The sequence below is a fragment of the Neolamprologus multifasciatus genome, chromosome 12 (assembly GCF_963576455.1).
Source record: "Neolamprologus multifasciatus chromosome 12, fNeoMul1.2, whole genome shotgun sequence".
NCBI classification, from domain to species: domain Eukaryota; kingdom Metazoa; phylum Chordata; class Actinopteri; order Cichliformes; family Cichlidae; genus Neolamprologus; species Neolamprologus multifasciatus.
The window spans coordinates 30,640,523-30,663,880 of NC_140450.1; the positions used below are offsets into that span (position 1 = coordinate 30,640,523).

Here is a 23,358-nt window from a genome sequence, read left to right on the forward strand (position 1 = left end):
AGCGTGTGTTGTGAAATGCAGACTCACCCTGAGTGTGGCCCTGGTTTGGGGGCTGGTTAAGGCTCTGTCCTAGCTGATCCAGTAACCACAGCTGCATACGGATGAAGGGCTCCCTGCCTTTCTGGGTCAGCTTGCTCCAGGGTTTGGGCCGAGACAGCATATCACTCACGCTGCCCTGAGAAAGCCCCAGCACCTGGAACACAAACACTGGTTGATATATTTACCTTTTAATTAAACACACTATCTATGTCATTGCTCACATCAAATGTATATGTTGCACAGAAACGACTGAAGCTCCAAGTTATTATTGTGAAAGATGGAAATCTGTTTGGTCATGCACTTTCCCCATACAACCACTGGAGGGAGACAATGTACTATAAATCTTCATGTTTAATGGTATAAGTTCGATTTGCAGCACACCTCATATTTGATTATTTTCATATGTGATTTATATTTCTGCGATTCAAAGGCGCAAATTTCTGTAGTGATAAATTGTCTTCCTTTTTTTCCCACATGATCGTATATTATAAAAATAAAAAAACTGCTGCACCGTCTTCAGCTTTAGTGGGACTTGAATGAAAGATATTTTACAACAGTCGTATCAACACAGCAGAGAAGGAAGACAGCACCTTTCATATTACTCGGAAAAACCTTTGTGACACTCGTTATATTTTATCCACTCCAGACAGAATAAAGTGATATATCACAAAGGCTGCCTAGGAAGACACCCAGAGGGATTTTACCAACAATAAAGGCACACTTTCTGGGGCTTGAACTAACAAAACAGATACAGAGTCTTCAGTAGCTCATTTCAGGGAAAATGCAAATAAAAACACAGTGTTCTGAACACAACGTTTTTAAAAAAAATATAACACCTGGGTGAAGGAAAACTAACACGTTCCGCTCAGCAAAGAGTTGTTGAAAAGATGACTTTTGCTGAAAAGTGAAAGAACGTTCCAGCAACAGATCCAAACTCAGAACCTTTCAGCTATGCAGCAGTAAAAACCACTGCACCACTGGGCTTCCCCAGCAGTAAAGTTTGATTGCACTGAGGCCTCTATACTACTATTATATATATATATATATATATATATATATTTTTTTTTTAAGTCTAAGAACCTTGAGTGAATGCTTTATGGCTGGTTTATCACAACCATTTAACAACCAAATTTAACTAAATTTAGAAAAATTCTTAGTGGAAAACCAAAAATTTACATTTCACTCTTCAACCAAATTCAGATATAACAGAGACGCTAATCAGAAACATCACTCGACATTTGATGCTCAGTGGGATTTGATAAGACACTGAGATTATAATGTTATTCATTTAAGGAACACCCGATAAAAATTAATTAATTAATAAAAAATAGCCGTATTTCCCTCAGGTTCACACCACAAAAGTCCCACGAGCACATTGCACCACAAAAGTAACTCTGAAAGAGATGAGCTGCTCAGATGCCTCATTCTGGAAAGCCCTCCCAAACCACTGTGACAGCTAGGGAGAATAATGTGGTATGGTAAAACTTGCGGGCAGCCTCTAAAAGGTTTTTCAAGGGCACGAATGACAACTCAACCAAACGCAAGCCTCTCAGCTAAAAATGTTGATGGTTAAGAAAGAGATGCGAGAAACTAGGATTCAAAGGAAGAGCAGCAAAGCAGAATCTATTGCTGTCTGACATATGGGGAAAAGCACCTGAAGGCTTTTTAGGACAATGTTGTATGCAGAAAGTAATAAAACGGCAAACTTTTAACCGTTTTTTTTTACAGGGCATATAATGTCAAGACTTCACATCATTATGTCAAGTCTGCTGCAAGAAATTCTAAAGAGCGGGCTAAAATTCTTTCACAGCGATGTCAAATACCAGCACCGTATTATGCAAAGCTCTGAGCTGCAGATATGGCTACTAAAGTGTCGGGACCTGTTATTAGGTTTAAAAGGAGTCCATTACTTTTCCACATGGATAAGTTTCATGTTCTTTTTTTAACATAATTAAAATGTGTTTTATGTTTACTGAGATCACCTCAGTCTAATATTTCACATGCTCTGAAAATCTGAAAAGTTTAAACTCTATCCTTAATATCATTTTTCTTCTTTTATATTTGCAGGCTGTTTCATTTGCAGTATGCGTTTAATGTGAAAGGCCAACATCTGACCTTTTCACCAAAGATCCTCTGACAGATGCCATTCTTTGCCAGCTTCTCCTTCACCTGCCGAGTCAGCTCGATGGTGTCCACCTCCCGGTACATGTACATCTCGTACTGCTCTGGTGTCAGCGGGGGCACGGTGGGCTTCAGTGCACGGGGGATATATGCTGGATAATAGGAAAGGCGTCCCGGGCCAGGTCCTGGGGACTCCCCGCTTACCGAGGTATCTGACTCCACCTTCACCTCCACCGGCCGGCTCAGGCTCAGCTCGTCCTCGGCAGCAGAGGCCTCCTCACTGTTGGGGAGACCCTCGCCGTTCTCCAGACGCAGCCACGGCCGGGGTAAGGTGGAGGGCCCGGAGGAGGAGGAAGACAAGGAAGGGGAGACCGAGCTGAAGGGCCGAGAGCTGCTTCCGCCGCCAAGCACCATAGATCCCCGCTCCTGAGACCAGTGCTGATCGAAGTAGGTGCCCGCTTCGCCGATTTCTGATTTGACTTTGCGGATGATGTTCTGGACGAAAGCGGCAGGGGAGAGGACGCTGAGGGGTGTCTGGGGGCTGCTCACGGGGTTGGATGTGCACACTGTAATGCAGCCCCCTTCCTCCTGCTTGATGGAGATGGGTAAAGGCAGGCCCCTGGAGCGCTCGGGGGGCCCCAGACGTTCCACCTGAACTCCTGAGCTAGCAGTCGAAGCCCTGCCGCACACTTCCATCTCCATCAGGGCCTGCTGCTGAGCTTCCATCTCCCTCCTGGCCTGTTCGAGGATGCTCTTTATGGTGTCGTCAGAGCTGCTGCCAGGCCCGTTACTGCTTCTGCCTGATGAGCTGTTTAGAGATGACTTGACATCACCTAAACAAGAAAAACACGCACGCTGACACTGACGCACACTCAAATCACCTTTCCTTTCTAATCTAGATGCATTCAAGTACTGATCAAAATACATAATAGAACTCATTGTGCATAGGAAAAAAAAACAAAAAACAATCAATAGGGCTTTTAACTATGACTTATGACTCGAAGCTTCATCCTCACCCCTCTGGGACTGGATCTCCTTCTTAGCCTGCTCCAGGATATTCCTAATGGCGTCGTCTGACCCAGTTTCAGGAGTTCGGATGCGTGGAGTGATGCTCCCTGCCACAGAGGGTAACAGAAAGAGATGGAGATAGAGAGAGAGGGAGGAGAGAGGAGGGGGTGAGTGGGATGGTTGATCAGAGAGCAGTTCCAAGGCTTTGCTTTTGACTGGTAGATCAATGGCTGCCTTTGAGCGCGTGCTGTCTGAGGTTGCAGTATACGGGAAGCTCAACTTTCAAAAGCTGTGAATCTAGGGAGAAAACAAAGTTTAAAAGTAACACTATAAACATGGCAGAGGAAAGCGTGATGAAGTCAAGGATGAGGGCCAAGTAGATTTAAATGTAGAAGGTTTAAATGTGCACAGGTCCAGGAGCTAAGCCACCAATACATCTGCTTTAAAATCCTCTGCGTACATAGTAGCACAGAACTGATGAAGCTTTTCAGTCATATATTGTATACGAATGCTCATACCAAACACCAGCCAAGTTTCAAATAATGAGGTCAGAATATCCAGTTGTGTGAAGCCTTCAGACAGTTTTTTCTGCTTCTGCCTCTCATTGATGTCAGTGAGAGAATATTTGCCTAATATGGTCATCACAGGTACACAGCTCTGCTTGTGACCACTAAGCCCAGACAACATGTCTTTCAAAGATTTTGATTGAAAACAGCAACCAATCAGAAGACAGCTGACTTAAAGGGAAGGGGAAGCTAAATAAGGATTATTTTGAATTATACAAAGTTAGTCTAGGAATAAAAACAGGGACTTGCAAATTAGTGCAATAGGTCCCCGCTAAGCATTCTGAAATGCACTTTGTCTATAAACTCATTTTATTAAGAATATTTCTGGATACCATTTGTAGTCTGCTTGCAGTGCATGTTCAAGCTTTGGCTGCATGCAAGTAAACAGTCTGTATGGAGAGCCAAAGAGGAATTGCTGTACCAAAATGCCTTTAATAACCACAGTTATCTGATGATGATTTCACTTTTTATTAGCTTTTTCCCCCATTTATCTGCATTCAAAAACAATGAACAGAGCACAGAACAGAAGTCTTAGCACACATATCCGCTGGCTGCCGGCAGTCAGCAGACTAGCCTAATGGTTTCCAGACTGGTACTTGTTTAATTAATTTGATTATTTCATCGTTACTGTAAAATATGACCTTCACTGTGCTTCATCTGTTGTCAAGTATCAGTGCAGTGGATGAAAATCACTGTCACTTCTAACGTTTGATTTGCAAGCCAGCGGTCTTTAAATTATGCTTAAAACAAACTTAAATTGCCAAACTTTCTGACGCTATGTCAGCTGTTGTTATGTGCTGTAATGGTATTGTGTATTGGACTTTATACATCTGTGTGTTGCTGCATGGATTTCATTTAGTCCGTGTCCTGTCACAGTGTCACGGCTGAGCAGCCGATGTGCTTCAGATGCGAACCAAATGCAGACACAGGAGAACAGAGCTTGAATTCAAACAAAGAGCGAGCCTTTATTTGGCTGATGGCAGATGGAAACATGAAAACTAAGAAAACTATGATAAACAATGACTTGAATGACAGACTGATTTACTATAATGTGGATAACAGACGATGCAACGCTGAACACAGGAAGACTGAGGACTTAAATACACACATGAGGTGATCAGGGGAGGTGGAAACACATGAGGACACAGCTGACTTGAATTAAACATAATGAAAACACAGGGGACAGTAAAACTAACCACATTAACACACACACACACAACTTCAAAATAAAACAGGAAACTAGACATGACAACACTAAGCTTACAGACCTAAAACACATGATAAACTAGGCAAGAATCCAAACATGGAAACCGAGGAAACAATAAATAATGGCTGCCTTTAACCTAAGCTAGACAGAAATAACACATGATCACAAAGCTAACATGAGAAGAATACAAAAATAAACTCAGAGCAATTGGTCAGAGACCCAGGCTGTGACACACAGTAGTTAGCACTCACCTCTCTGTCGGACCTGGATGGTTCTGAGTGCCAGAATGTTCTGTTCATCCGACAGAAACTGCTTCATCTTAATAAAAGGTTCTTTGCCTTTCACAGTCAGCTTCCTCCAGGGTTTGGGTCTTGCCAGGATCTCGCTGACCGAACCCTGGGACAGGCCCAGCACATAGTGGCCAAACACTCGCTGGCCGATATTATGCTTCAGCAGCTGCTCCTTCACCTGGAAAGCGATCTCCGCCGTGTCCAGTTGGTCATCGTCTCCTGCAGTCGAGCTGCCGCTTTCTGACTGGTCGCTGGGCAAGCCGGCATCAACGCTGCCCGCCCCCACAGGCCCTTGTGAGGCTGACATAAGCGCGACTTTGGCTGCATAGAGGGCGGTAGGGAAAGCCATGAGGCCATCCTTTTTAAAGTGTGGAGATAACAGCTGTTTGTGGAGGATGTGGTCTCCTGACAGCCGGTCCCCGGAGCACGGCGACACTGAGAAAGGCCGGGGGAGATCATGGCTGGAGGAGGAGCGGTCCAGGGTGGGGGGACCGGGGCTGGGGGAGGCACGACTGTCCACCTGAGAGGAGGATGAGTGGGATCCGGGCGGCCTGCCTATCTCCCTGCCTGCATCCTCAGAATGGTCATCATCTGGTGACAGAAAAGCCATCTCACTCAGGACACATGGGATGTGTACAGCTACATGGCTTTAACAATGAAGATCTAACTATTATTCAGCTTATAAAAGACATTTCCTGAATTAAATCGCTTACTTTATACCCTTGCAAATCCAGACTACATTATGCAAACTCAGTTTAAGCACAGAGATTTAAATGTGGAAGTAATCAACTATAGAATCAGCTGCCCAGTGAGTGCCAAACAAACGGGCAGTATTTGGTAGATGACAAAACTCAACACCTTTTAGAAACTAACAATCTCTTAGTACTAGTTTTCTTTTAACTTTATAGGCTAAAAAAAATGAGACATTTATTTTACCATTGCTGTGTAGTATTCGGGTCTTATCCACCAGGTACTTGTGAGATGGAAGAAAGGCCTCTTTATCCAGCAAAAGAGCCTCTGCAGCCTTAGCAGAATCCTACACACACACCCACACACACACACAAAAGCTGTTAATTCTAGATTAATCAATTGTAGTGGCTGTCGATATCCTTATATTGGATATAATCGATGATGGACCAGTGATGCATTCAATTGCACTGCTGTAGTTTTTCTTCTCTGGCACTAAGGCTACGTCCACATTAGCCCGGATAGATTTGAAAATGGCGTTTTTGTCTGAAAACGCTCCGTGTCCACACTACCCTTTTCAGTTGTTTTCACAGAGTTGTGTGTCCACATTGAAACGGCCGAAAACGCTTACGTTCCAGTACTGCGCATGCGTGAAACGCAAGAAGATTCGACCTGCCTCATTTCTGTCTGCCGCTTATTTACTTTCCCGCTCTCTGAAACGTCGCGGCAAAATGTTGAGGAAAAGCGCAGAGTTTTTTAAATGGACTAACAATAAGGTGGAGTTGTTGCTGCGAGTAACACAAAAGTACAAAGTGCAGGAACATGCGTACCTGGGATGAGCTGCCATTGGCTGAAGCCAGCTTCATTACCTTTAGGATACTACGGCGAAAACCAAAAGAAGCACAGTCATATATTTAGATTTACATTAACATTACTATGAATTACTGACACGTTCGATATCAATCAACCACCTGAGTTCAGTTTTAATCTCTTCATAGTCCATCTGGGATTGCAGTTTAACTTCTAATCTCTGAAACAAAAACACAGAAGGATAATATTTTACTCTGAATTAATAAGAGATTCTGCGGACAGACGACTCTTCCCCACATTTCCCATCATGTGTCCCAGCCACTCACCTCTATAGCTTCTGTCTTATAGGCTACCTGGCGCTCCAGCTCTAGAATCTGATTGGCTGAGGTTTCTTGAACTTCCTGCAGTGTGAACTGCAGCCGCTGAATGTTTTCAAGAAGGCGGAGGATTTCACGGTCTTTAGCCAGCAAGGCAGCCTCCAGCTGGGAGGGCAACACCTCTCCCTTCTCGTTCTTCTCCTGACAGGGTGACAGGAAGATGTGACAAAAGGTGTGAGAGTGAGGGAGAGGAAAAAAGTGATAAAGGGAGTGAGGGCAGCCCGTGAATCACAACCTCTGCTGTGGTAATGAAAGGTGAGAGAATATGACTTCTGCAAAGATGATGAGGTCGCAATTAACAGCATATTCTAATTTATCTCAGAGACTGATAAAAGACAACACATTCAATATTTCTACACCAATTAAAAAACCCTCTGGCAGGGGTTTCATAATTTCATAATCTGGTGATTTGTACAGAACAAAACGTCAAATGTGGTTTGAAAATTTTAAAAAGGTACGTGTACATAATACGTTTTTAAGATGCTTTAATATCTAGTTAATGACCACTTTGTTAGGTACACCTGTTCAACTGTTTGTTAATACAAATGAATTAATCAATTAATAACATTGCAGCAACTCAGTGCATTTAGACATTTGGACATGGTCAAGATGACCTGCTAAAGTACAAACTGACCATCAGCCTGGGGAAGAAACATGATTTAAGTGAATTTGACCATGACATCGTTGTTGGTGCCAGACGGGCTGGTCTGAGTATTTCAGAATGATGCTCTACTGGTAATTTTTCTACACAACTAACTTTAGGGTCATTCTCTGTAAACCCTAGAGAGTGGCAGTGGGTGAATATGCTTTATTGATGTCACAGGAGAATGTCCAGACTGCTTCAAGATGATAAGGCGGCAACTAGGGCTGCCACAAACGATTATTTTGATAGTCGACTAGTCAGATCATCATCCACTGGACGTAAAACGTACAGCTTATTGCACCAGCAGCAACTGCTCTTATATAACTATCATTAGCTTACAGCTTTAAGTGTTTAAGGTATGTGCTAACTAAAAATAAAGACAAGATTATAGTTTATAAAATTTTAATGAAATTTGCATTGTTTTGGTGAAGTTTAATAAACTCCTTGCTATCTAAAATATAACAGGACACCGGAGTATATTCTTGAGCATCTCACACTTCTGATGATCAGTTGTCTGCTTGACCTTTAGTCAACTGGGTAAAAACTATAACTTTAATCTCAGCCAAACCGATTTACTCAGGAACAAATAAAATATTTTTAAAAAAGCCAAACAATAACATTTTTAAGTTATCTAAATTACTTATGTATCATGTTTAACCTGAGTAGCGAAAGACAGCGGTGGGATTGAAAACGATTTGCCGGGAGTCAGGTGTTCTCACGGGCTCTAGTGAGCCTAGCCCCCGGCTAGCTATCGAGCTAGTGGGTAACAGACGTCTCCGAAAATGTTGGAGCGCTTTTGAAAATATGTGGTGTCTTGATAGACTGAGCAGATTTTTGAGGTTTACACAGTTATATTCTCTCCTGAAAATATGTTAAACTTTATTTTGTGACCCAGAAAGAATAATAAGAGTAATATTAAAACTAACTAGCTGCCGCCATTGTTGGAAACTGAGCAGGGCTGCGCTATGAATTCTGGGACAGAGCTACTTCTTCTTCTTCGGGGTTTAACGGCAGCTGGCATCCTTGTACATGCAGTGCTGCCATCTTCTGTTTCAGTCCGTTATTACACTCTTAAATCCTACTACTTAATCCTGCGGCTCTTGTGATCTTACAAAGCTTCAAACGACGCATCGACTATTAAATCAGTCGTCGAAGACTTTGATAGTTGACGTAATCGTGACTAGTTGACTACTCGTGGCAGCCCTAGCGACAACAGTAACTCAAATAACCACTTGTTACAACCAATGCAGAAGAGAATGTCAAACTTGAAGAAGATAACAGGAGATTGAAAACAACATTGCCTAATCTGACCAGTCTCAAGTTAGATGATATTTGGATGGTAGGGTCAGAATTTGGCACAAACACCATGAAAGCTTGTATCATTGGTTTAGGTTGGTGCTGGTGGTGTTGGTGTGGGAGACATTTCTGATGGCTGCTTCCGGCAGAATGAAACGCCATTGCCCAAACTTAAAATCACCTCAAACTGCTTTCTTGAAAACAACAATGAGTTATCTGCACTCAGAAGTCACCAGATCTCAGTCCAATAGAGCACCTTTGGGATCTGGCAGAATGAGAGATTCACATCATAGATCTGCAGCCAGCAAATTTGCAGCAACTGTGTGATTCGTTGTCAATATGGACCAAAGTCTCTGATGAATGTTTCCAGTGCCTTGTTGAATCTATGCCATGAAGAATAAAGGTGTACTGATGTGTGTGTGTTTATCTAGCTGTTGTGTTACATGTTATGGTATAAACTGTAAAAAAAAAAATGGATTTAACAAATTTGTGGTTATTTTATTAGTAGTAGTATTACATCAACATTATTTGATTGATGTGCTAACATGTGAACTGAAAGTTACAGTTCAATGGTGTCAAACATAAGACCCACAGGCAAAAATCCAGCCAATTGGAAGGCTTTGCAGAGTGAAACAATTGGACAAAACACATGGAGTTACTTTTAGACTTTTCACTGTATTTTTCACCAGAAATGTTATATGTGGTATTAACTTATTCTTATGAAGGCATTTATGGCTGTTTTCTAAGTTGCAATTTTGAGGGCGGGGCTCTGGGGAGTCTAATGCATGTCCGATAGTGTTCCTTTGTTTGCTTTTTTAAATCCAGGTATGCTGGTAGGGTGTTTGGGATCATTCATCACTCCATGAATTTCAGTTCAGTAGTCCAGTTCTAGTGTAATTTAGCTAACCTCAGCCTTTTCTCCTGGTTTGCGTTCCTCAAACGGGCTTCTTGACAGCCATCCTTCCACTGAGACCGTTTCTGTTGAGGCTTCAGTGAACAATCAGCTAAAAGGCCAAGTTTATCTCTGAGGTCTTGTGTCAGACTTTGCTGGATTTGTTCCTATTTCTGAAGGACATCAATTTCAGACACCGTTCATCTGTTGTAGATTTTTTTGTTGTAGGTTTTTTTAGACCAACTAGTACTTTTGTTCTGCACCCATTTCCTCTATTTTCTAAGGACACACTGCCTAGCATGCTCAGATATGCCAGGCTTTCGACTAATAGCTGTAAAATTTGTAAATCACCTTGTTTTAATGGATTCAACTTAAGAAATGAGAACATGTGAGTGTGGCTGCTAGTAACAACGTGTCTAAAGATAAAACTTAAAATGGATTTTTTGCTGAGCTGTGTATTTTATGATATATAAACACGATAGCTTGAAAATATTTGAATGAAATCTGATCACATCTATATCACATTTGACCTCTGCTCTCTCGTTTCTACGTGTGCCTTTCTTTCAAGTTGACCCAAAAATCTGTTCCATCTTTAAGCAAAGTCACGTGAAAAGAAAGAGAACGAGCTTAACAGTTAGAGTCTAATATTATATTATAAACTGAAGTTATTCATGTCCAGTTATTTACAAATCAATACCTATTATCCACTATCTACTCCTACATAATGTTTATATACAATACTATTCAATACTATGGTCAGGTACAAGGACTGGATTGAAAATGAATGAAAATAAAGTAAAATATCTGAAAATGATACCTGCAGTTGAGTAATACATTATTTGTGGCCATTAAAAAAACAAAAACAAAAGAAAAAAATAATAATAAGAAAAATTTAATATTTTACACCCAACATGTAACAGTTCTTACCCTGCTAGTGCCCTCTGCTGGATGGCAGCTCCCTGCGGTGACGCTGTGGCCACTGGATAGCTGTTCCTTTAGCCTTTCCACTTCCCTCTGAGCCATTTCCGCTCTCTGCGCACAGACACGGCATCACAGCGTTACAGTTTTCATACACCGGCCACATCAATTGGCTAATGAGTTGATCACAGCGAGAGCACACTAACATAGTAAATCAAAAAAAAAAAAGGCCTCGCTCAGAAAATTTAGCAAAAACCTGAGCAGGGGCCCAAGGAGGTGAGTGCAGCCACTGGTTTATTCTGCTGCGAGGGGTGTTTAGTCAGCCCACTTTATTCCCCAAACTGTTTACCTGCTCTGTCACACCCGGCCTGCTAATTAATGATTCATTTTGAGAACATTTATCTGGGAGCGGTTGGCAGAGAGCAGCAGCAGCAGAGAGAGGGAGTGAACGAGAGCGAGGGAGAAAATCAGAGCAGAGAAGAGGGAAGCAGAAGAAAAGAAGTATCACCAGGACAGGAAGCAATCAAGGCAATGAGATAACTAAGAACCCCGGCGTTCGGCACTCCGGCATCAATCGTGCACGGCAGTATCCTGTTCTCTGCTGAGTGGAGCCGTGCTGCCGTAGCACGCCCACCGACGGGGCTTCGGGTTTACATTCACTAATCACACTCTCAGGGCACGGGAGGCAGAAGGGGGGAGGAAGAGGAGCGGGTTGGGGGGGGGCACAGGGCGGAGGGTGCCTAATTAAAGCCGAGGCTTGATTACAGGAGTGATTACCTTAATGAAGGAGCATCTCAATCAGAGGAGTGCACAGGAAGACCGAACTCACCTGGTTTGCTTTCTCAAGACTCGCCATGATGCCGTCGACCTCCTCCGCCCTGCAGCACATGCACATCCAGACAGAGAAGGTTTACTGGCGACATGTTTTCAGTTTCAAATAAACAAAACAACAAAACCAACTGCTATTACACATTCTGCTACACACAAAAAAAACTGAAGCGTGACAGCCATATTTCAGATAAGCTATGGCCCTATAACCAAATACTGACCAACAACAGGAAATGCACAATAGAGTTTTGCAGAGTTTTGTTTCACACATATACTTTATACTCAAAAGGACGTTCTAACATTTACTACACATAAATCATTATGCACAAAATATTTGGGGGAAAAAACTGTTCAACACACTAGAGGCTAAAAGTCCCTAATGAACTGGCAATTGAGTTTTATCACTGTCTGTATTCTGGCATTTCAGTACCTCAAATTAGAAACTCAGCTGGAATTTTGGAAAAAGTGAGTTTAAATTCCCACCCCCTACAGCTAATATGTTACCAAGCATTAAAAAAAACTATCAATTATAATTTGAGAGACATACTTTCAAAGCAAAGTCCACAATAACAAAAAATTAACTCCCGAACTGTTTATTCCCTCAAAATCATGGAAATATTCTCAATATAATGGATTTTTTAAATTAATAATCCTAGATACCCCAAGAACAGTTCTGATGGCACAACGTCAGCGGCCGAGCGAGCGGATGCATACACGAATCGTGTTTTTTTTCCCCTCAGAACTCTTGAGGCTGAACTTCCAGCCTCCATACATCTAACAATCAGAGAAGTCTAATTTAAACAGAAGCTCAGCAGGATCATTCATGAGGTGTGTTTGAAGTTCAACAGTTTCATTTTGCACACATGGGATCAGATTTTCAAAAGGTAGATAAGGATGAATTAACGAGAACGCTGTGATTGATTTAAATATGCACATAGGTTTCTCAAGTTTCGGGACACAGCAGTCCTTTTTAACCAAAGGAAACAAAACTGTTCAAAGAACACATCAGACTTTTTAAATCCTTATTAAACTAACTATATTCAGCCAAACCCTCATTATCTTTCATGTTTGCGCCTATCTGCTCCATTGTCTCACATCAAAAGCTGTGATTACCTGAAAAATTATTAATCCAATGGGATCACAAGAACGCACAAATGCAATCTTTCAATACTTGTGCATAAGACATTAAGACAAATGAACTTGACAAATTTGAGAGAATCAGCTGCTCGCTCTCTCCTATGTGGTGCACACTTCTGCAAAGTTTAGAGGAGCTGGACTTTGCAGAAGTGTGCAGGAGGCAGGACACATGGCATCCATGCACTACTAATAAATGCACCAGGAGATAAGCTGCGCTATTCACTCATCAACACGATGTGGCTTTGCAAGAGAATCAAACTAGTGCAGGTATGAATGCAAATGTCTGATTGGACATCTACATTCTCACATGCACTTCTGTCAGGTATGTATGAGCAAAGTTCAGGAATGCAATGCATGTGTGAACGTGGCTGTAGTGCAGCTATCTGTCAGATGATGCCTCCGACCAATCCCGTTCTTGCAGTTGGTGCAGCCCCAGTTTTAAAGGGTCATGGGCATGCCCAATAAGGCCTGTATAGATGGCGTCCTCCTGACAGTAAACACTAACAGGTGTCAGTTCTACGTTTAATGAACTTGTGCACTACGGAAAATGTTTTGTATTGATTAGCTGTTCAGCTACTCAAGCCGAGGGAGACAAATAGTTTTTCTTATCAGCACCGAGGAAACAGTCAGTGAGACTAATAGAGGCCCGGCCCGGCGCTCAGACGCTTGGGGTCAGGGCGGGATAGCTGCAGCTTGAGCTGCGCGGTCGCTGCTGCTACTGTCGGCCTTGAGGAATGCGACCGGGGCAACACGCACACACAGTATGACAAACTACATGACAGAGATGCTCTTTCACATCGCAGCTCTTTGCAAAAAGGTAAGGCCAAACTGAAAATGTGTCCAATCCGACAAAATGGATGGCAGCGGGTCTGGAGACATCAGTTCAATTGCGCCAAGGATTAAGCCTGGGAGAAAATCCATTAGCAGCGGCTGACTGTGCTCTAGAGCACAACCCAAACAAAGGAGTGTTTACTTTGAATGTCTATCGACATCCTTCATACAAGCTCAGATTCATTTCAGCCGTGTGGTGGATACATTGCGCTCAAAGACCAGGACAAGGTAGAGTGTTTTCTGAAGCAATCTTTAAATGAAGCAATTCTTCTTGAGGGCTGTCAAGGCCCAGCTGCCAGTGAAAGCAAACACAGACCTCTCTCATCGACCTGCATTAGTGGCTGAGTCACTCTCACTCTCTGCTTTTACAATGGCATTCCTCAGCTCTACACTGGACGTGAGTTTATGTAGGTAAAATAAGAGCGGCTTGAGCACTCGAAATGCTACGGTGATGCTGGCGTGCAGCCGTCACGACTGCGGGAGGGAGCGGGGAAAAACCTCTGAAATTTGGAAATGTGTGCCAAAGTAAACAGAAAACGTGAGATGAGAGGCAGACTCTTACTTGTTCGTCATCTCCTGGTTGTATTTACACCGCAGCTCCAGCAGCTCTGTCTGTGCAGTGTTCAAAGCTAATGAGAAACACACAGGGGGGAGTCAGAAATTCATGTTAAAAGAAGAAAAAAGACACATGAACTTTTACCTTAAAGCTACATTGTACAGGTCCAATTTCAGGATGGATCAATATCCAGTCCAGATTCAAAACACAGCTTGTTAACAGCTGACAACTTACACTGACAAAATATATCAACTTCTCATTTTTATTTATGTAAACACGAGCACCAATCGGGGAGCAGTGTTGCAGCAGGGGGCACCATACTGCAATTAGAAAAGCAATGGTTCTTTAATGGGTTGATATTAAATCTAACAGCTACAGCACATGCCAGTGTTTAAACCACTTACATGAATGCAGAACTTTGATCTTCTCCTCGGCCTCTGATAGTCTGTCAGCCATGCTAACATCAGTGCTCTCCTCCTCCTCCCTGAGAAAAGAAACTCTTGTCAGTTCCTGCCTACATCATGGCCATACGTTAATGCGCACTTCTAATGTTAATCAAAACCAAGTAGAGCAAAGGGAAAATGCTTTAAATTACTGAAATGCTGACGTGTTTTGGGCCACATTTGATGCGTGTAGATAAAGTGGGATGTTTGCAACCATTCCTCCACCACACACACACAAGAAGCCAGTTTTAGCTCAAGTTTAAAATTTTATTAGCTTTTTCAGGCTGGCCACATTCTTTTGCCCGTTTTACTGCGTTGTTTGTTTTTGCCCACTATAAAAAGTTTCCCAGTATACAGGGTAGTCCATCCCAATCTGGAAACACTGCTAGTGTACTACCAGGCTTTTCTTCTGTTCACTATCCATTTCACTATGCAGCATGCTAACATGATACCCTTAGAGCAACTAATTTTTCAAACTTTCAGATAAAGAACGAGCAGCTGCCTTAAAAAATTCAGATGCAGTCAGCTGCCTCCCATTACCGCCATGCTAGAGCTGCTTTTGCTCATTTTAAAATATGCTAGCAAGGTACACAAAATGTTCCGCTGCGTGCTGCAGGAGTGGACCCAAACATTTTCATGTATTCCCAACATCTGAGGAACTGAAGACCCAGTGTATAACTTTTAGTTCTGACGGTAATATCCCCACCATAAAAGGAAAATCCCTGTGTAATTTTACCATCTGTTTGCTTCTCTCCCACTCGCTGGGCTCACATACGCTATATTTTTATACAGCCAAATTTACATTATTTGTATGTAAGGTGTATGAACATATTTTTATGTTTCTGCAGCATTATGTGGTGAAAACACGGCCATTAGAGTCATTTTTTAAACCGCAAATGGCTTCACATAAGTTACAGAAATGACTGTGCAGTGATATTGTCTACATTTATGTTTAAAATTATCAACCAGAGAATGTTAGAAGGCACAGAAGCCAAAATGGATTTGTTAGCAGTCAACAGTCTTGCCTCAAAAACAGACTGGTTCATTTCTGGAAGTACTAGAAACACTTTGGGGTAAAAGTCTGACAAATCAAATATGTGGAGCTACCTGTGAAAAAGGGATGGGAGCTAAAAAGCTGTATTTCAGACAGGGTGAGAAAAGGTGCAGCTGTGTAAGATGGAATATTAAAGCATGTATTCCAGCAGATTCCCAAAATAACAAACCTCTACATGAGAATAATAAAGTCAGTTTAAAGTCAGCATGAGCTGGAAAATATAATATAATCTTCAATTACATATTTCTTTAAGAATTACAAACCATTGTGTGCACAGGTTATAACAACAATTTATTATTTTTATAAATTAAAAACTAGCTCTCACCCGCCATCATTAGCACGATCCCGGTGGTTCTGCTGTGGGGAGTCTGGGGCCCCAGGAGCCGGGGTGCTGTTTGGGGTCATCAGGGAGGCTGGAGGGCTGGATTCTGGGGCCTCTTTATTCACTGCTGTGTCTGAGATTGCCTGATCGTCCTCTGCGGGCTCTGTGTAAATGAAGAGCCACGAGTTGGTAAAGTGAGGGCTCAGAAATTAAACACGACAGTTTATTTTATTTAACGATGTTGCTTGTACACACTTCCTCCGATACTCCGATATATTTCAACACCAGGTGTATTTTAATGAAGCTTCGTATACCTGCAGACACGTACTGCAGCAGCCGCTTAATGTAGATGATTTGAGGCTGACCTGTCTTTTCAAGGCACTCCAGGTGTTTCTTCCAGTGCCCGCTGATCTCTCGTACCAGGGCCTCGCTGTCTGGGGCTGAACTCTGAAGCTGCTGCAGTCTTTCCTCCAGGGAATGTGAGGCCTCCAGCACAGGAGCGGGATCTGTGGAAACACGCGCAAACAAATCTGTGCAGGAAGAACAACTGAGATTCACACGATACCCATACACTTCTACTTTTCAAAAAAGGCAAAATAGCTGTTTAACTGTGTGCACTGTCTGTGAAGCACATTACAGAGTTTTCTGCTTCGCACTTTCAACAGAAGCAGGCTATTCCGCTGAGACTTGTTTCCAAAGAGTGACTCTCAGACTTTCCCCACTCAGCCGCCTTTGAAAATTTCACAGCCTGGACCTAATGACACAAGTGCTGTTCCGACCCTTCACATGTTCAAAAATCTAATCTAATGAGTCCTCTCACATGCTGATGAATGGCAAAGACGACAAAAAAAAGAGAGAGAGATTACAATGAATATGTGACAGAGACTTAAGTCCCATGTATACACCTAGGCAAAGTGTAGAAAAACTCTGCTCCTGAAAAGGAGGTTAAAAAAAAAGCGGGATTCTTTAGCACAACAGAGGAGCTGTTTTGCAATGCATGCGCGGCAGCAGCAGGCCCATGGGGCCAACTAGGAGGCTGTTTCTCAGCTAACAAGTCTCCTCTGTATCATTTGATCATTTAAATTATTATGCCAGGAATTCTCAGGAGGCAGCTCGGCACTCCACATCACAGGGCTGTTTTTAATCTTCCCCTTCCCTTTTTTCCCCTCCCGAAAAGTTCAACAGCTCAGAGAGAGAGAGCTGCTCCTGTTGTGTACCTGCCTGCCGAACACCAAAGGAGGTGACTTCTAGTGCCAAAGCACAGAGAAGGAAGCTCAGGGGAGCTCCTTGACAAGTGGGGGGGGGGGAGCAAGAGCCACGCGCACACATTTACACTCACCCACACACACACATGCAGATGCACAGACACACCGCAGCCCTTCAAAACTCTAAAAGAGGAGGAAAATCGCTGCTTTGCTGCACAAACTTTTCTCCCACAGCTTTCATCCACTCATCTTAGACTTCTGTGTGGAACCCAATTGGATCCCTTCTTCAGTATGGGCACTGACTGAAGTGACTTTTCATAAGAAGTTGGAGCCACAGACGTTTAAACTTTGCCAGATGCCACCGAGAGAATGCAAACTCTGAACCAGCAGGCCACGAAATAATAAACGCTCATCAAAGAGCCGAAAACTTCTGCAACGTGCAATTTGTTGAAATCCTGCTCGAACATTGCAGCTCGCCATATCTGCATTTTCATCAGACAAACATTTTGGGCCATTTAATTGATTGAGCTATTTTTCCCAGGACCGTTTACAGTCAAACATTGTCTGCATTCATTGTTACACCAACTGTAGAGATATTGCATCAGTCACGAGGGACATCACTATTAAGAGCACAGCTCTTCTAAGACAAACAGGATGACTTAAAGCACTGCTATTCCATCGACCCACTGTCACAGAAATCACTTTATCAGCCTCTTTCCCATATATCCTTTCAACTTTTAATGATCAAAGGACAGAGATTATAGTAAGGGATCTTTCACGCATGGACAAGCCAGGATTATCAATCAGTGGCAGGGGAGTAAAGTAAAGTCAAATTTAAAGTGAAGGGATATAACTTAAGTCTGTATACAAAATTAACCCCCATCAAAGTAGAGCAGAGAGGATATTCTCCAAGGGGCTCGGATCTACAGTTACTCAAGGAGAGTCCAGAAAGACTGCGGCTAACTTTGGAAAATAGAGCTACTAATTGATGGAGGTTCTTCTTAGAGCAGCTCTGGTCCTAAATCCACCATTAAAAAACTGGAATTGGAGAGGAATTCAACACTAACCTTAAAGTTCACAATCCCGCCAATCAAGAAATATAATGCAGCTGATAAGGCATTATGCACTTTGTGTGAGTCACACCAGAGTCTGCCCAAATAAATGCTTCCATTTAATTCATCCCTTATCTTAATTATGGATGATTGGATGTGCGCTCTCAGGTCGTGGTAAGTGACTGGGCAACGGCGGGTCGTTTCAGCTAATAAATCACAGGACATTTAATGCATCGTTTTCCCTGGTTAATATAGGTCCGCGTGTGCAACCACTGAAATCGCAGCCACTGAACAGAGTGAGATTTTCTTCCTCTTCTAAATAATGGCTGGTAATAATATGTCGGCCTGTCTGACTTCTTGTGTTTCTTGATCCAGTCAACTCCTTTTTTAGTTAATGTCAAGACGTTTTTAAAAAGAGTTTTGTAAATGTCATTATATGCAAACTGTCAAAACAGTAAGAAAGTGTAAAGCCCGAGCAGAAACTTCCAGGTATCAAAAACTGCAGTTCCTTCAGGTTTGCCCCAAAAGTAAGTCACTCCACATCAACTACCATGTTAAAATACCCAACGTTACAAGTGAAATATACATAATATTGTGTTAGTCTCCAAGTAGATGACAGACGCACCAGGGTGAATTATTTATGCATTCATTATTTAAACTTCTAAAAATATTATTTATGGCTAAAAGGCCATTTTTGAGTGACAGATGGCAGCTGCTAGACATCTGCCTGGCATGACCTGAAGTCCCTGGACTTGGTCTCTCATCGTCTGTGCTGTTGATGCCTTTTGGAGCATTTTCAAATGCAATTTTAAATTTTAGTTTTAAATATCACTGACTGGCTATGAGCTTAACTGCACAATTAGCCAATTTCGGTGTGTGAAATGACAGAATTTTTAATATGCCAAACAAAAATTTGGCATCCACCCATAAAGACTATGAATGCGACTTGCTGAACGCCTCCATCTCATCCACATGTGGTAACTTCTGACTCGGAAAAACAATAAAGCATAAGGGGGAAGTTGCAGCCCATTCTCACTCCCGAGGCGTAACATCCCGACAATTTGTCACATCCCGCGGTGTTCCTGAGGAACGAAAGGTGACCTTTCCTGTTGTTATGCTATGCGCCGAGTTATGGGTGAAATCCAGTAGAATGATAATGGTATACACGTGGTAATACACGCTCCAGCCATGTATTCCAGCCCTAACGATAACCTTGTTTTCCAAACGATTTAAGTAAAATGAATGAACATGTGTAGATTGATTCCAAACGGTTCTCATGTTTTCTAATTTTTCCGATCTCGTCATTTAGGGACATCACGTGAAGCGCAATATGTTGACGATTTGTCACCTAGCGCAACATATTACGCTTTGGGATTAAGAATGTGTTGGGAGGTTCACAGTGAATACATCCATCTTTTATATACAGTCTGTGTTAAAGACCATATGCTAAACCCTGATCAGGGCAGGTGCTCTGCAAAACTTAGATATAAGTATGAAAAAAACAACAGGTTAACATAAAATACTGTTTCACACTGATGTCGCCACATTATTGATGATGTTGTACACGGTTTCTTTCTTAATCGTCCGCATCCATGAGAAGTTGCCACTAATCGTTAACTGTATGTGAGAAAACTGGAAGTAGAGAAGATGCATGGGTGTGCTGCAGATTTTCATTCTGGCTGTCTCGCTCATCTTGCTGTGTGTGCATCCTTAATTAGAAATTACAATGTAATTAATACCAACATAAGAGAAGGCCAAACTACATAAACAATACCCATTTGATTAATGTAACCCCAACTGATCCTCAACAAAAGGTTAGCGTGACTTTTTAAAGTTTTCACGCCACCTCACTCGCTATGTTGATATTGAGTTTCATCACTTTAGCTGAGCGATAATGAGGTTACCACCCTGTAGCTCCTTGCTTGTGGTCACTGTGCTGCTGTTTCTGTGCGGTTACACATCTCAAAGCAGCTACTGTGTGTCTGGGTGAGCCTTTGGTCCAGCAGTCAGTGCCTGGCTCGGCGGACGGCGTGTGGCACCGGGGGGGAGGAGGAGGGTGCACAGGTTCAGGCTGCGCGTCTAGGTGGGTGGGGGTGGACGAGCGTGGCGTGCGCCAAGACAAGCAGGTGTGTCGGGGCGGTCCGTCTTGGCCCTGTCAGCGATACACCATCATTAGGCGGTGTGGGCGCAGTAGGGTGCACCATTATGTCTCCCTGGGCCCTGTGTAATTACGCTCTGACATAATTAACCCAGCAAGCCCATTAGCCAAGCATTGGCTGGCTGAAGAGAGAGAGAAAAAAAAAGAAGCTATAATTATTTGTTGTGCGCATGTTAATGAGGCCAGCTGTGTTCCCATCATACAACACGAACAAATTAATTTACAAGGCTGTGCTCCAAGGTTTTTTCTTTTCATTCAAAACAGTCTTGTTTTTTTTTTCCCTCTGAGTGGACTTCAAGGTCCATAAACATGCTCTGACGCTGCTGCAACAAACAGCAAGACTGCTGTAATATTGTTGTCAAGGATTAAAACTAGGTTGACAGAACACTAAAGCTTCGCTCTCACCTTCGCACACAATGCATCGTGACATAAGATGTATCGAATAAAACGGTGCCTCTTTCCCAAGGATTCGTTTTGATTAGAAGAAACACAAACCACTTGCAGCAAATTCAGAAACATAACTTTGTTCCTTTTGTGGCGTATTTTAAACCAACGAGCATTTGATATTCAGATAGCAAACCCAAGTCTCGCTTTACCTTGATGTGGCAGGAGTGAGAAAACGCTAAAATAAAAAATAAATAAATAAATAAAAAAATAATGAAAAAAAGATGGAAGGTGGAATGAAAAAAATATGATTGTGGGAAGCGGAGGCTTTTGTGTGCACGAACAAAACAAAGCTGAAAGAGAAACTTTTTAACCTGTTCTTTTTCATTGCCGTTCTGCGTCTTTGTTTGACAGACTGAAGGACGAAGAAGGAATGACATCAATACCGAAACATTTTAAAGCTCAGAACAAAGACCGGGGCTTTGGAACAAAGAGTAGAGCTAGACAGCATTTAAAATTAACACGAGATGCTGCAGTGAAAAAAAAAAGATGTGCCAATAACATCCAAACCAAACTTCACTGGAAATGTGACAATGATAAAACCACCTACCTCCCAGTCTTGTTTTATTAGACTTGTAAGACAAATCACAATGATATAACCTCATCAAATATACCGACCTATTGTTTAAAAAAAAAATTGAATACTTTGGTTAGACACGCACACAAACACACACGTGCATTCCTACACACATGCACACAAACACACACACGCTGCTGTCTTTTAAGAGCACACTCTCCTGGTCCCTCTGGGGTCTCCTACTCCACAGGGATCAGTTGGAGAGGCCCCGGCTCTTTTATGAACATAATGCATTATTAAGCACCTCAAACATCTCCTGGGCCTTTGTTTATTACTGCTCTTATTAATCACTTGTGCATAATCTCGTCCCGCCCAGAGAGCTTTCATTTTTCCATCAGCTTTTATATGCCCTTATTTTCCAACAGGACTGCCACAAATGCACAAGGCACTTCTCCTTCACTCTCCTCCTGACTGTAGGTACTCAGCTGCACAATTACAATAAAGCCAGCTCGCCGTGCCTTGCAGGCCTCTCTTGCTGGTGCTCGCATTTGTATATGGGAGGTTGAAGAAGGACAACTATTCTTTATGCATCTGAACGACTCTGAATTACTAAGGTCAGCGTGCTGCGTTCAGATAATCTCATAGCCGAGGGAAACATCTGATGCGAATATGTGAGGCACTTACAAGCATCTCTTAACACAAGACGACGCGCGCCTTAATGTGGCAAAAAAAGCTGCTTGTGCCTGGGCTCTCGTCTGCAGTGCTCGCGGTCACCACTAGCAAGCGCTGTTGTCATAACATTTCCACATAAATAGACACACATCAGACACGCCGTAGGCCCCAACACAGACACACATACACACTTAGAGGGGTGTATTCAGATCAGAATCTTCAGAAAGTCTCAGTGAGCTCCCCGCTCAGATAAAAGGCGATGTGTTCTAAAGGAGAGGGGGAGCGGGGTGGATCCTGAGGGATGAGTGTGTGAACTGCGAGGAGGAAAGGAAGAGCAAACACCTGGAGCGTCAGTCTCAGGGCTACGCCCCTGGCGACAGGGCCTCCTTGCTCTCACAGAGGTGGCAACAAACGCAGACGTTCAAACGCCACTCGAACACGCACGCACACGCGCTCGCACACTCCAGGAGAGAAGGCGAGGAAGAAGAAGGCAGAGACGAAGTCGGGAGCATCTCTGGGAAACCGATGAATTCGGGCAGAAGCTGCCACTGTTTTTCAGCATTCAGTGATCAGGAGGTGTTTATGTGCGCTGATCAAAACCATGTGGAGGTGATATAAACATTGTTAGGGAAACACTGTTAACAGGCCTCTTTCAAGCCCCAGACTGGGTAGGAGTTACACTGCACAGCATGGGGAGATGTCACAGGCAAATCAAAATATAGAACGCTAATGAAACACTCCAGCGGATTGACATCTCGGCTTAGGGGCCTCATGAAAGGAGATGAAAAAAATCACTTCAATCACTCGCATCAAAAAGTTATTTCTGCTCTGAGTTTACTGTTGCAATCTGAACAGGAGCATTAACAAACCGCAGCATTATCACGCTGGAATCTCGCGACTGTAATGGATACGGCTTTTTGGAGCCGATAGCTTGCGTGGCAAAGTGAATAACTGATATGTGACCACATGTTAATAATATCCATATACAACAGGTCACTTATTAAGCCTCTGCACCGTGGGCCCCTCCCCCCTTCTTTCCTTGTTCTCCTCTTGCATTCATTAACTCCGCTGTCGGCCCGCTTTGATTGGACCACAGGCTGAGCGTGCACACACACACACACTGAAGGAGAGGCACTTTCAAATAAAATAATAGGAGGGGAAAAACGTCCTGCAATGAATAGTAATAACTGCATTAAGATTAACGAGCACGGCGTGTAAAGAATAATTGCATCTGTCAAAAGATTAAAAATACATGAGCTGTAGCGTTTGTTGGGGGAATGGTGGG

The 23,358-nt window shown here is 42.8% G+C and overlaps 1 protein-coding gene across 4 annotated transcripts in view; it reads right to left on the bottom strand.

The window, feature by feature from the left end:
* The window catches only part of cux2b (cut-like homeobox 2b), a 103,147-nt gene that overhangs the window by 5,498 nt on the left and 74,291 nt on the right, over positions 1-23,358 (bottom strand). For all 4 annotated transcript variants that reach the window (XM_085181380.1, XM_085181381.1, XM_085181382.1 and 1 more), the window contains 14 exons: positions 16,391-16,531; positions 16,029-16,188; positions 14,611-14,690; positions 14,213-14,279; positions 11,684-11,732; positions 10,864-10,968; positions 7,055-7,246; positions 6,890-6,948; positions 6,749-6,797; positions 6,168-6,267; positions 5,193-5,822; positions 3,177-3,275; positions 2,155-2,993; positions 28-193 (listed from right to left, as the gene is read on the bottom strand). In XM_085181380.1, the coding sequence (XP_085037506.1) occupies positions 28-193; positions 2,155-2,993; positions 3,177-3,275; positions 5,193-5,822; positions 6,168-6,267; positions 6,749-6,797; positions 6,890-6,948; positions 7,055-7,246; positions 10,864-10,968; positions 11,684-11,732; positions 14,213-14,279; positions 14,611-14,690; positions 16,029-16,188; positions 16,391-16,531 (2,736 nt within the window). The remainder of the gene's footprint in view (positions 1-27; positions 194-2,154; positions 2,994-3,176; positions 3,276-5,192; positions 5,823-6,167; positions 6,268-6,748; positions 6,798-6,889; positions 6,949-7,054; positions 7,247-10,863; positions 10,969-11,683; positions 11,733-14,212; positions 14,280-14,610; positions 14,691-16,028; positions 16,189-16,390; positions 16,532-23,358) is intronic.